This window comes from Lactuca virosa, chromosome 7 (genome assembly GCF_052849685.1).
Source record: "Lactuca virosa cultivar CGN04683 chromosome 7, Lactuca_virosa_CGN04683_v6, whole genome shotgun sequence".
Taxonomy (NCBI): domain Eukaryota; kingdom Viridiplantae; phylum Streptophyta; class Magnoliopsida; order Asterales; family Asteraceae; genus Lactuca; species Lactuca virosa.
In genome coordinates, this window is record NC_136432.1 from 48,442,424 (window position 1) to 48,457,010 (window position 14,587).

General features: G+C 32.7%; 1 protein-coding gene and 1 long non-coding RNA gene across 2 annotated transcripts; both read left to right on the top strand.

The window, feature by feature from the left end:
* The first annotated feature begins 6,512 nt into the window (after positions 1 to 6,512).
* On the top strand, positions 6,513 to 7,900 carry LOC145123602 (F-box protein At5g03100-like). The gene is made up of 2 exons (XM_079058806.1): positions 6,513 to 7,580; positions 7,665 to 7,900. Exons 1-2 carry the CDS (start codon positions 6,579 to 6,581, stop codon positions 7,731 to 7,733), a joined length of 1,071 nt encoding a protein of 356 aa, XP_078914932.1. The 5' UTR covers positions 6,513 to 6,578; the 3' UTR covers positions 7,734 to 7,900.
* Positions 7,901 to 8,459: 559 nt separating this feature from the next.
* On the top strand, positions 8,460 to 9,398 carry LOC145123603 (uncharacterized). Its single transcript, XR_013715207.1, has 3 exons — positions 8,460 to 8,947; positions 9,078 to 9,119; positions 9,253 to 9,398. It is a non-coding gene; the product is annotated as an uncharacterized LOC145123603 (long non-coding RNA).
* Positions 9,399 to 14,587: the final 5,189 nt, after the last annotated feature.

Below are 14,587 nucleotides of genomic sequence, written 5' to 3' on the forward strand. Positions count from 1 at the left end.
TTCAGTATATATTAAAAAAGAGAAACCGTGTAATTGATATGTAACTAAAAATGCGTGATATATGTATTCATTGTTATCAAATATTTGGTTTTTTAAAATTTTTAGAAAGATTGTAAGGATAATAATCAACACAAAATCGTATTATTCATCATGATATTGTAAATATTTGACATATTCAACTTTCAAATATAATAAATTGCGTATATATGACTTCAAGACATCCTGCGTTTTAAATTAAACTTTTAAAAAATTAATTCTGCAAACTTTAAAAAAAAATTATTGAATTTACAAATGATTTCTGGTTTGTTATGACATAAACGCGTATACTAAATAATCAATTAATATCACAAGCGTGTTATTCTGTGAGAAAATCACAAACAAGATCTACAATAAATTTATTTTTCACACATTTGTTCTGTATATTCTCGTACAACTTAACATAGACATACTTATACCACGGTATCATGATACAACAATCTTATTCTGTAAAACTATATGTGATAATAATAACAACAAATTTATTTTGCTCATGTTTGATCTGTATATTGTAATACAAATTAGCATTCTGGTAGAATTTCATCCCAAGAATTCTAACAGAATCTTTGACTAATCAATATGTAAAAGGAAATTAGAAACACTTATTCTTTAAGAATAATAAACACTGTGTTTTTGTTTTTTATGTATTGTAATCAACAGTTACATTCTACTACTTTTGATAATAAGAATTGTGTTTTTGTTTATTCTGTACGAATAATAAAAATTATATTTTATATCACACATTCTTACAGAATGTGTACATATAACATTAAGTACAACACAATTTACGAAGAACTGTTTTCTTCCTTATATTAGAACAAAAATACATTTACAACAACATCTCTGTAGTCATATGATAAATAAGAAAATGTATGGAATTTTAATCAAACTCAAAATGAGAATTATTAATATTAATTGAATGAAAACATAAACTTACAAGGAGAACCCCCTATACTTCATGAATCCATATCATTATTATACTGAAATAAAACTCCATAAAATCCGATAAGACTAAATTGAAAACATTATTCAAATCCTAAAATATGTTGACGAAGTAAACATCTACTCTCTGTTGACCCTTGCTTGAGGACAATTCCTCCTATCATGACCAACACCAAAACAAATCACACATCTTCTTATTTTCTTCCTATGTTGATGCACTTGGCATTGATTGACATTCCGATCATTGTTATCAGAAAAGTCCTTCTTATTGTTATCAATATTATCTTTGTTCTGAAAAACACAACAATAAAATTGAAAACATGAATTTCATCACTGGAATATCGTAAAGAACAAATATGAGATGAATCATATAAATGATTATTCTTAACTATGAATATAAAAAAAAAATTATATGCACATGATAAACGATACTTCAACAATATAAAAAAATTCCGTGAACAACATACCTCCATTAACGAAATATCAGAATAAGAAAATTGCTCTGAAGATGATGAACTATGAATCTGCAATGGATTGAAACGTATACGATATATATATATATATATATATATATATATATATATATATATATATATATATATATATATATGTTATTTTCGTTGATAAAATGCATATTTAATAGCCTGATATTTAGGAATTTGATTGATATCAATCAAAGTTTAATTAACTGGGAAAAAATAAATTATATTGCAAGATTACATTAATACCCTTTAAGAATAATTGTCTCATATTTGTCCATACAATAACACAATACTTAGTTTAAACAAATGAACATCTCGCTATATATATACAATTAAAAAAGCGAAAAGAATAAAAATGTGAATTAGCATAAAGTTCATAGTCATGCAAATTAAACATTTGCATATATATATATATATATATATATATATATATATATATATATATATATATATATATATATATATATATATATATATATATATATATATATATATATATGCAAATGTTTAATTTGCATGACTATGAACTTTATGCTAATTCACATTTTTATTCTTTTCGCTTTTTTAATTGTATTACTTATAGATTAAATATAGATATTAGTTATATGTCATAACATAAAAATAAAAATAAAAAGATAAAAAATAATAATAATAACGATTAAGGTAGAAAGTATTCATCTAATCATACTTTAATTTTTGCATAATTATATCAATCATTGTAATTAGAGTGTAAACTCTTATAAATAGCACCTTACATTTAGCAAAATAAAGAAAGAATGAAAAGATTTATAGTTGTCATTGATATTGTTATTAATGAATATAATGATGTAGCAAGTAAATAAAAATGAAAAACACAATAAAATGACAATTAGAAAAAAAAAATTCTAAAAATCCTAGAATATAATATGTGTCAAATTCAACTAAGTTGATATTTGGTAAAAATGATGTTTATTTATTAGGGTAGATACAATCCAATTTGTATCGTATACAACTTTTCATTTACAACACATACTCCATTATTTTGTATATAGAGGGGATCCATTTGCTTAATGAAAGCATGGAGATTTCATATTTCGACAATACACCACTACTAGTCATTTGTAGAGTTAGGTCCTCATTGTTTTCTTTTTGTAAAAAAATCTTTTCAGACTTCTTATTGCTGCGTGACACAGCACACACACGCAACACTTTTAATCTCATAGTTTGTTTTTTAGAAGTTTTCAGAGTTAAAAACATTTGCACATGTTCTGTCTGGTGCAACACTTGTATTGTTTCTTCCAACCTCTTCTTCTTCTTTATTCTTGTTGAAGTCTTGATTATATGTTTTTGAAATCTTATTTTATATTTTTTTTCATTTTTTTGTTTATTTTTGTTGAATTTTTTTTCGTTTTTATTATATTGAATAATGATAATTTATTGATGAAATATCATTATTTTTTGCTAAAATATCTTTATTCTTTGTTGAAATATCATTATTTTTTGCTGAAATATCATAATTTTTTGCTGAAATGTCATACATTATTAAATTTTCGGTATTAAAAAACTATTTTTGGTTTATAAAATCAGTTTATTTTAATTTTTAATATCTGCAGCAGCATGCAGATGTTAAAAAAAAACGTTTCTTATTACGGTATGTAGCCGTTTGGTCCATCTCTTCTATTGCAGAGGGTTGCAGAGGTGGTCCGTAGACTTCATAAATTTTTGCTTCAAAAAAACAAACAACACCTTAGATTTGGTTGTTTATAAACAATCTTAAATTAGTTTTTATATGGTCTTAGTTATCTCGTTAGCCTTCCTAGTCTAAAATACTTTACACATACTTGACACTTAAGAAGTTCATTATTCATTTTTAGACATTGAAAATAGTTATATATTTACAGTTTGAGTTTATTTCTTTGGTCTCGATTGTATAATCCTTGTAAGATTTTTTAATAATTGTCGAAAATTTACATGTTTTAAATTATTTGTGAATTTATCTTGTTATGTGAAAAATATTTTATTTCACAAGTTTCTCAGTAATGCAAATAGGTCATACCATGGGATTTACGTCAAGCACTAGACAATGATTTGAATATCGAAAGAGAAAATTCGTCAAATAACCAAATATGAGGGGGGGGGGGGGATTGAAGAATTTAACCATGAAATTCTGAGTTTTGGCGAATGACCACGAGATCCGCAGAGGGGCTCTGCAGATCCATTTAACCCTCTGCGGATCCATTTAACCCTCTACGGATCCATTTAACCCTCTACGAATCCCTATTATTCACCGAGTATCGTTCCAATTAGGGGTAAAATCGTAAAATGGCAAAAAACCCCATTCCTAATACCCTAACTGCGGAAGTTAGCTGCGAAACGAGGAAGGAGGTGAATCAAAACACGTTGAATCGGTCGTTCCGATGGTGCGTCCATCGCGGATTGTGGAACAACTACACTCGGATGTCTTATCCGATGGCTATGGAACACATGTAAGTTTTTTTCCTCCTTTTGAAATTGTAAGAAACCATAATCGCCAATAGAAGTGTGGTATCTTATTTAAAAATGTGTTATGGAATTAATTATATGTTTATTAGGATGTCTGATAGTTTAATTGATAAGTGAAAAATAGTTCCTCGAAGGTGTATGACTGAAGAACAGATCCGCAGAGGAGCCTTCTGCGGATCCACATTCATCTCAACGGAAATCTTTGATTTTTTTTTATTTTGATTTTATATGCAGAATTCGGTATTATTAATTTTTTTTTTCGATTTTGAGTTACATACTCCATTAAAATGCGAAAAAAGTTATAAAATTTGTAAGAAAATATGTGTTATCATTAGGAAGAAGGACATTTTAGTCTTATTTTTTAAATTTTGTCATATATGTGTTATCTTTTGCAGCATAATATGCGTGGATGACCTGCAGAATTAAGTTTTAAAGGGGTGGTGGGGACTGTGTTGAGGAAGTTCATTCCAAAACTAAATAGTAGGCGACTTGAACACACCACCCTTATTTCTAACCATTTGTAATAACATCTGATGGTCAAGGTTAAGAGGAAAATTTAAACCATAGTTTTTCACATTATTTCTAACATAAACCTCATTTCCATTAACTGACTGCCACAACCCTCCCATACACAGAATAATAAAACTCATTTTTACAAAACACTATCCACAAAGACAATGAAAAAACAACTTGTAACACTCAGATTCAAGTATGTTATCTTTAGTCCTTGGATCATTGTTTATTTTGCAAAAGAGGTCCTTCGTACGTTGGGCGTACATATATGTACGCTTAGCGTACATGGGTGGAGGGATCACGGACTTGAACCATGTACGCGGGGTGTATGAAGAGGTACGCGGGGAGTACGTGACCAAAAGTAAAACTCTAATTTTTCGGGTATGAGCCCTATTTAAGCTCATTTACGACCTTTGGACCTTCTCCATTATCAGCCTCCACACCTCTAAACGTTCCTAAACCCTAGTTTGCTTTGGAGTGTGATCTTTGAGCTTGAAAGTGACTTTGTGGCCCTTTTTGGTGTGTTTGCAATAAGAACTTGGTGTGCAAACCTTGAACGTGGTTGAGCTTCAAGATCTTATATCCACATCATCTTAGGATGCGTTTGGAGGTAAAAAGCTCCTACCTTGTTAATCCTTTTGATACTTAGAGTTAGGGTTGTTCATAAGCTAATTTTTGGTCCATGGATTCTCTTTTGTTAGTTTGAGCAACTCCAGAAGCTTGTAATGCTAGATCTTAGTCCCTTTGGTGTGTTAGAGGCATAAACATGATATCTTGAAGGTTGTTATGACACCATGCATGAGTATAGGTCTTTAAAGTAAGTCTTAATGGACAAAATGAGATGTTGGGCTCCCATAAGGCATGCAAAGGCCAACTTTATGCCCGAGGACCCATTAAATGACCAAAATCTGGAAGTTGACGAAGTGTCTGCATGGATTAAGCACTTAATGGCTAAATGTGCTTAACAGCTTGGTACGTTGGGCGTACTAAGATGTACGTTGCGCGTACTAAAATGTACGATGCTCGTATTTCCTGAAGACCGAGTACACTAAGCGTACTGATCATTACGCCACGCGTACGCCCAGTGGGCTATTGGACAAGTATTGAGCTTTTGGGACTTTTGGGCCTTAACTAGTTATGGGCCTTGGCCTGTTAAGGATACGTGGGCATGTTTTCTACTATGGGCCTTGCATGTCATGGTTTGGGCCCTTTGGGCCATGAAGCCCGTTATTGTGGATGGGCCAAATATGTATAGGCCCATTATGGAATGGGCGAAATGGGGCATATTCTAGGAATTGGCCTTAGGGTTTTGGCCCATGTCTTGAGTCTGTGACCTAATTCTAATTAGGGTAATTTGTGTATATTCAGTGTGAAATTGTCGGATCGGTAGTCGAGCAATCAGTATTTACCAGCAGACCAAGGTGAGTCTTCTCACTATCTCAATGGGTCGAAGGCACCAATGCCGACTCATTACTTGACAAGCGAAATGATAGTTGTATATGTGTTTGATTGTCTAAAATACCTCGGGGGTAGCCCGTGGCAATTTTATGAAAGACCTCGGGGGGCAGCCCGAGGCACTTGTATGGAAGACCATAAGGGTAGCCCATGACATGAAAGACCATGAGGGTAGCCCATGACACTTGGATATTAGACCATGGGGGTAGCCCATGACAATTGTATGTATGTTATGCGGTATTGTGGGAAACTCACTAAGCTTTTGCTTACAGTTTGTATTGTAGTTTTAGGTACTTCTAGTACTAAAGGGAAAGACCCGACTTAATGGCGCAACATTCACTCCCCACTGTTTTCCGCACTCACTAAGATTGTTACTCTAATAATTAAACATGTTTATTGTTTAATGGATTTTGGAAACAATTCACAAATGTAATTTCCTTTTTGAAAATGAAAAAAATATTATTAGGATTTTGGACTGTAACACGACTTCTAGTGATTAAAGCATTCATAAAAATGAAAAAAAAAAAATCGTTTCTGGTCGCTAAAAGTAATTAAAAAAAAAAAACGATAATAGGGAAAAGCGAAACATCATTTCCCCTAGTATTTACATTTTCAGATTTGGTTTTGTTTATCACAGAGAAAAGCGACGGGAGCTCTGTTTGCCGCCATATGGAAATGGTGGAAGAAGGACAAAAACAGCCTCAAATTTCCCGAGAACGGATAAAGCTTGAAGAAATCGTTGAAGAGGAGGGAGAAGATCGAATCAGTGCGTTGCAAGATTGCTTACTTCTTGAAATCCTATCTCTTTTACCCTCCACCAAAGACGCAATTAGAACAGGTACACTCTCCAAGCGATGGAAACATCTTTGGATGTCGACACCTACTCTCATTTTCAAGCTTTCAGATGATCGCCTAACCCAATATCGCCAAATCCCTAACTCAAGATCCAATTTCGTTTCATTCGTTGACAAAACCCTAACTCAACGTCGCCAACTAAAGCTCAAGAAATTCGCTCTGTGTATATACTATGACATTGAAATTGAGTCGCAAGTCAAAAACTGGATTCGTTATGCTTTGAGCTGTAACGTTGAAGAGCTTATATTGGAGTTATGTGTTATTGGTTTGGAAGCTAAGTTCCAGTTAGATCAATTTCTATACATCAGTTCGAATGTTACTCATCTGAGATTATCAGGCTGCGTGTTTAATCCATCTGGGGCGATTAGTTGGAAGAATCTTCGGAGTTTGTGTATTAGTAATGAGAAGTTAGATGAAGATTTGATTGAAAACATATTATCTAGTAGTCCTGTATTGGAAACTTTGGTATTGAATGGTTGCTATGGTTATAGTCGGGTTGATGTCACTTCAAAGAGCGTTAAGAAGTTGGTGTTCTCTGGATACTTTGATCCTGAGGATGGATCTGATTATGCTTTGGATATTATTGAAATCAATGCTCCTAATATTTTCTCACTAACAATCCAAGGAAATCTGTGGTTGTGGAAGGTTTTATTGGGAAATGTGTACTCCTTAGTCGAAGCTAACTTAGATTACAATTATAAAAAACTCGGACATTGGGAGACAACGCCTGAAGAAGCAGAAGAAGAGATGCTTAAAGGACTCATACTAAAACTTCGCCATGTGAAGGAGCTTAAAATTGGGGTTTTATGTTCTGAGGTAAAATTTCTGTTGTCTTCTCAATCCTAATATTATTTTATGATGATTTTAGTTGTCTTCTCACTTGTATTTTTATGTTGGTAGGCTCTTTCTCGTTTGAAAGCTAAAGGTTTCATTATTCCATCAAATGCAAAGTGGTTTGGAAGCGGATAACCGAATTGTTTTTTTTTCCGTTTTGTAAAGTAGACAAAACCCTAACTCAGTGTCGCTAAAAGCTCAAGCAATTCGCATTGATTACTGATTATGATATTTGATTTCAATCGCAATTCAACAATTGGATTTGTTATGCTATAAGTTGTGATGTTGACTTGGGTGGATTATATATAGAGTAAATTACACGAATGGTTCCTAGGGTTTGAGGTAATTTGCGCGTTTGGTACCTAACTTATCTTTTTAACTCGGAAAGTCCCTACTGTTTGTTTTTGTTACACCATTGGTCCCTACTGTTTGTTTTTGTTACGCGCTTGGTCCTTATCTTACCTAAAAAGACTATTATTTAAATAAGGAAAAACGGTGGGGTAGGTAAGGTAAGGTGAGGTGAATGAGGTTGGTGGTGTGTTTATTTAAATAAATTAAAAAATCAATGGCAAAATATGTTTTTTAGGTAAGACAGGGACCAAGCGAGTAACAAAAACAAACAGTAGGGACCTTCCGAGTTAAAAAAATAAGTTAGGGACCAAACGCGCAAATTACCCTAAACCATAGGGACCATTCGTGTAATTTACTCTTATATATAATGCATCTTTTGTAACATTTGATTATCAAATAAATATTTCTCTAAATCATTTATGATAGATAAACCTTTTTCTCTTATTATGTTGATAATTAAAAAACTACAGTATTTTAAATTAATAAAAAGTAACTGTGAATTGTAAGTTTTTCTCTCTTCTACGGTCTAAACAACTCGATGAAATTCTATTGGGTTTATGTGTCTATGGGCCTATTCATAACTACATTCTTCCGGGCTCATGGGATCTAGGCCTATCATCGTATTCAGTCCAGAATAAGAAAAGTCCAAAAAAAGTAGACTTATCAGTTATCTAGATTTTTCATGCTCTTTTGGCCCTTCACTTAGATATCCATGTGGATAACTAGATTTCGTACCACTTTATTTTAAAATAAACAAATATCTAACTAATTGACCTTTTTGGCGAGACAAACAAGATATTTACTTGACACACATATAAATGCCAAATGCCAAAAATAATATCTTTCAAGAAGAAGTAAGAATTATATGCGGATACTATATTTAATGTTACTGGTGCATCATTTAATAGAAAGGGGCATAATCTTTCGTATGGGTCGAGATGACTGTATGAGGACACTCGCTAAACATGCCAACATCAATCCAATTGTCACGTTTACAGGTTACTAACTCATTAGCATTTATGTTTGTGTATATGTATACATAGTATTTTTACAAATAATGTGCATATTTGTATAATTTAATCAAGTGATATGTATATCAAATTATTAATAATGCAAATACAAATACAGTATGGGAAGAACTACTAAAAGAGAAAAGCAATGTGATCAATGGTAAGTCTATTAATGTATATTGAGTTTGATCTCTATTATTATATATACATTTAATTACTTTTATCTCAAAGTCAACTTTGCATTCGTTTTCTTACTAATATTTTTTTTGTGTGTTCTGATTTAAATGTTGCAGAAAGACCACAAGAGATCAATAATGTTGACTGTTGTAGAAGAACACGAACATTGTGGAGGCAATGATTATTGATTAGTTAGTTGCTTAATGTCGTAAGAACTTATTATGAAATGTGTAGCATTTTTTTATTTTTTAGGGCATCAATAAATGCAAAATTTTCATTTCTAATAAAATGCAGTGGCATGGATCGTAATATGGTTCATATCTCATCCCAATGTTACAAACGTTGCTATGAATCAACTGGGTAAAATGTCATTGTTTACACTAAAACACTACTGAGATCAATAGAAGGTTTAAAATTCCACTATGAATTTTAAATCAATTATAAATCCACGGTGAAAATCCCAGCAAAAAACAATAAAACAATAAAATAATAACCGTTTATGAGTCGGTAAACTGGTAATAACGATAATGGAACAACATCAAACGAAAACTCAACATAACTTTTATTTTGTGTATGTGGAGTGGTGATGCATATTACTATTGGATTAAGGTGTTTAATTTAATAATTAAATTGGTATATATCCTTGTATTAAGAGTAAAGTCTTTTTTAGGTTGTCTTCGTAACTAGTAACCGAATATAATAACTTTTGAAGAGAGAAAATACTTTATTAATTTATTATATGATTGATAAATTAATTAGAAATCAAAATGAACGATTTATGGATATATTATACGATTAATATATTAATTAGAAATTGTATTAATTAATTAATAATTAATCAGAAATTAATTGGAATTAATTTTGTGATTAATTAGATTAATTGAAAGTGCAAAGATTGAAGGTGATAATGTTCAAAAGTTGAACATTGAAGGTTTCCAGAACTAGAGGTGAGCAAAAATCGCACCGCAACTAAAATTAACCGCAACCGCAATAAAAACCAATGGTGAGGTTTTCTGTTTTTCAAAAACCGCAAATTTGCGGTGCGGTGCGGTTATAAGTTTTTAAAACCCGCAAAAAACCGCACCGCACCGTATATATTATATACAATTTTTTTTATTAATTATTAATATATTAAATATTAAAAATAAGACAAGTTTCATGGATAAAATAACGATAAAATTCTAAAAGACAAAAATGTTGATTTAGACAAAAGTGTTGATTTTTTGTTATGTTTAACTTTGGAAAATGGTGAAATTTGACAATTTTAAGATGTTTATTGTTAATTACTAGTGATTTGATGTTTTTTTAAGATATTAGTTGTTTGTAATTTAAGTTAATTGTCGTATATCTTATGTTTTTTTATTATTACAAGTAATATGTTTGAACTCTTAAAACCGTTTGAACTCTAAACTGTGGTTAGTAACCACACAAAATAACCGCACCAAATCCATGCGGTTAATAACCGAAACACAAAACAAAACAAAACAAAACCGCACAACAAAAATAACCGCCTAACCACACCGCAAAAATAACCGAACCAAGTGGTTTTGAAAATGGATTAACCGCATTTGCGGTTAGTGGTGAGGTTTTGGCCAATAACTGCATCGAACTGTACTGCGCTCACCCCTATCCAGAACCTTCCCATAAGGAGGACGGTTTTTGGAGGCTTCCTGAAGGTTTCTAGAAGCCTTTAGGGAGCAAGGAAATGGTTACGGGTTATCTAGATTTACCTGCCTTACTTAAGCTTTCTAATTTACCTATAAATACCCCCTTAGGGATTCTCTATTTTCATCCCTCCTCTACTTCATACAAGAGCCAAAATTTTGCTATTCACTCACATCTCCTAAAGTCTTTTAGTTGTTAGGGTTTTTGGTACAAGCCATTAGAGATTTTGATTAATTGTTATATTAATTGTTACATTAATCAAAATGTATGTAACTCTAAACCTTCTTATAGGTTCTATTATATTAGGATTTCCTAGGGTTTCTTGATATTCATATTTAGCTGCTATCAATAGAGAAAACATAGATCTTGTAACGTCCGCAGATTCGGGCTAGTCAATTTAGAGATAATAAGCATCAAAAATGAATTTTTTATGGAAGATTATTTAGAGTAAACAATCTTAACCAAGTTATAGTATATGTCACAAGGGTTCCGTACATATAAAGAACGCTGAAATCCGACTTATAACGAAGAAGTTATGACCTGTCGAAGTTTTACGGCTAAACCGGCACGACACCGCGTAACGTAAAAAATGATTTTTTGATAAATTACTTTTTAGCCTTAGCGATCTAAACGAAATTCTTAGTATACGTTAAACCGAGAGCGTGCATAAAAAGAACGCCCAAATCTGACTTCATATGAGGAAGTTATGATTTTTCTAAGATTTGGCATAGCAGTGCACAACCCAGAATTCGAATTTTAGATCGATCGATTTTTGGCCGACGCAACCTAAATGAGAAATGAAGATATCATTAATAGGAGCTCACCATGAAAAGACAGACAAAAATAAGAGTTGTAGATCTTGTCAATACTGTTAAATTTACTCGGCCATTTAACAGTGTAATCTTCTCATACTGTTAAATTTAAAATCGGTCAAGAATTAGCCGATGGAGTCAAAATAAGAGTTGTAGATCTTGTCAATACCTACGCGTGGATATAAATAAAGTCAAACACGGAGCTCGTATGCAAAAGTTACGGGGTTTAGAAGTCGGCAGGGTGCTGCTGCGAAGAGGGTGACGTGGCTGAATCTGGGCCATTGTTTTCTCCCCAAGCCCTGCCACCAGAAGGTTACATGTGGCACCAACTCGACGAGTTGGAGGCCCCAACTCAACGAGTTGAGCAGTATTTCATCCTATAAATACCTTGCGATGTTACCTTCTTTTCTCACACCAAAGCCCACTTCTCTCTCACTCTAACTTCTCTCTAAGCCTCCCAAAACCCCTCTAAAGCCCTAGTAACCTCAAGGTGCTAGAGGAAAGCCCTTGAGAGCCCGAAGGCTCCGAGAAAAAGAGTTTTTCGGCTCAGAAGTTCTACCAGCGCAGAGCCCGGTTCCTCGCTAAACCCCCTGTAAGTTGAGTTACGCTTACCGTACTTTAAGTATAACTTATGTTTAAGTTCATTATCGTTATTATGAACCTATAAACAAGCTTTATCAGTGACTCCAATTCGTTATACTGATTGATCTACTTACGGGGATGATGTCTAGGTTGTGATTTAGTGAGGTGTTTAAAATGAGATTTCCAAACAGTATACTTTGAATACCAAACGGACCCTACATCCGATATGATCCTACCTGGTTATTCCTTACTTGATAGATCATGAAAGTAGACTTTGATTTAATGATGAATCTAGACTAATAATTAGTCGCAATAAAGATTAGACTAAAACTTAGTGATAATAATGTTAGGTTTCGTCGAAGGAAAATAGAATAGTTAGAAGCGAAGCGCTGCCCGAGTTTAGAATCATCACTTAACAAGTGAGTGCTTAGTCCCTTTCATGAACATGATTTTAATACAAGTATTGATTAAAGTATTAAATATATGTTTATGTGTGAAATATTTGATATTGCCTGAAATACGTGTTAAAGAGCATACCTGATAATATATGATGATTTAGGATAAAGAGTAAACCTAAATTAATTATGAGGAATATTGGGTAGTATCTTCTTATGAGTACGAGTGAGATATACACGGAGAATAGAACTTTAAATTATGTCACTGATCCGGGAGCATGGATTAGACATAGTCATTCATCCCTAGTCCGAGAGTATGGATTGGGCACAGTCATTTGTCATTAATCCGGGAGCATGGATTAAGACATAATCAGTTGTCCTTAGTCCGAGAGTATGGATAGGACATAGTTATTTGTCATTAATCTGGGAGTATAGATTTAGACATAGACAATTGTCCCTAGGCCGTGAGTATGGAATGGGCACATTTATTGATCCGAGAGCGTGGATTGGATTCGGGAGTATGGATTTTTAAGTAAAGAGATAAATTTTAAGGTCCGAGAGTATGGATAGTGTCGTTGTGAGGATCGACAGGGTGGGGTAAGAGTTGCTTATATATGGTGAAATTGTATACTTTGTGAGTTCTAATATATATATATATATATATATATATATATATATATATATATGATATAACATTGTGGGATTGAAATCCCTATGTATTCGCCAGGTTTCCCAACCTGACTCACTCAGTTTATTTGTATAACAGGTGTCGATATGAAGCTACATTACACTAAGAGATTAAAAGAGATGTATATCACTAGTGTAAATGAATGCAAGTTCTGTTTATGCTTATGTTTCTGTATTGACGATGACATCCCAATGTTTTAAAATGAATAAAATACATTTCTTCATAAATGTTTTGATAATGTATTTAAAAGGATACTCTGATTTTCAAATAAAGCATAAACAAATCGGTCTTTCAAACTAGGTTGCATTTGAACTTAAGGGTTAAGTGTTTTTCCACCACATGTAATTTTTATAACCTAGAAAACTCATCGGTGGTATCAGAGCCTTAAGTTTTCTATTTGATTTTGAACTAAAATGAATTGATCAAAATTAAGGGTTATGGAAATTAAACCCTAAAGGCTTAAATTTCAACTTGGCTAGGGTCATCTGAAACCCTAGCCATCATCCGCTTATTTTTCAAAAATTTGATGTATATCCCTAAGGTTTCTAGTTTCCTTGATTATTATTTTAATATGATTTAAAGTTTGAATAATTAAAACTTGATAAACCCTACCCTTTTTCGAAAATTAGAAGGTTAAGAGATTAGGATTAAATTTGAAATATTTAATTAATTGTTTAATTGGTAAATAACTATTTAATCCATATTATTTAAATTATTTATCTAACTGTTTAATTGGTAAATAATATGATTTAAATTTATTTGTAACACCCTGATTTCCTGGGGGTGGAATTTGAGAATTTTATTCACATTAGAGGGCCTACTCGACGAGTTGATTGGTCACAACTAGTCGTGTAGGAGTTGATCAGGATGCGCGGATTATGAAGTCTACTCGTCGAGTCGGAGGACTGGACTCGACAAGTTGAGTCTGTTTTATGAAACCCTAGTTGTTCGGGCTTGCACTTTATTTAAAGGACTTTAACTCCTTTACCCCGCCTCCCTCGTCACTTTACCACCCTGAGATAAACCCTAATCGATTACCTTCCATTTTGAGAGTGTTTGGAGCTAATAGTCTGTATTTTGGTGCATTCCTTGAAGGAGCATGAAGAGTGAAGAACTTGGAACAAGAAAGAGTCTTTAGATCCAGCATTCATACAGTTGTAGCATCCATCTGGAGGTAAAAAGTATTTACCTTGGCTTACCATTTCTTAGATCTCTTTTTATGTGAGTTTATGGACATTTTGGTGCAAAATGAGGATCATTCTCGGGTTAAGCTTGTCCAGAGGGTGTAGTTGCATATCTGGACTCCTCT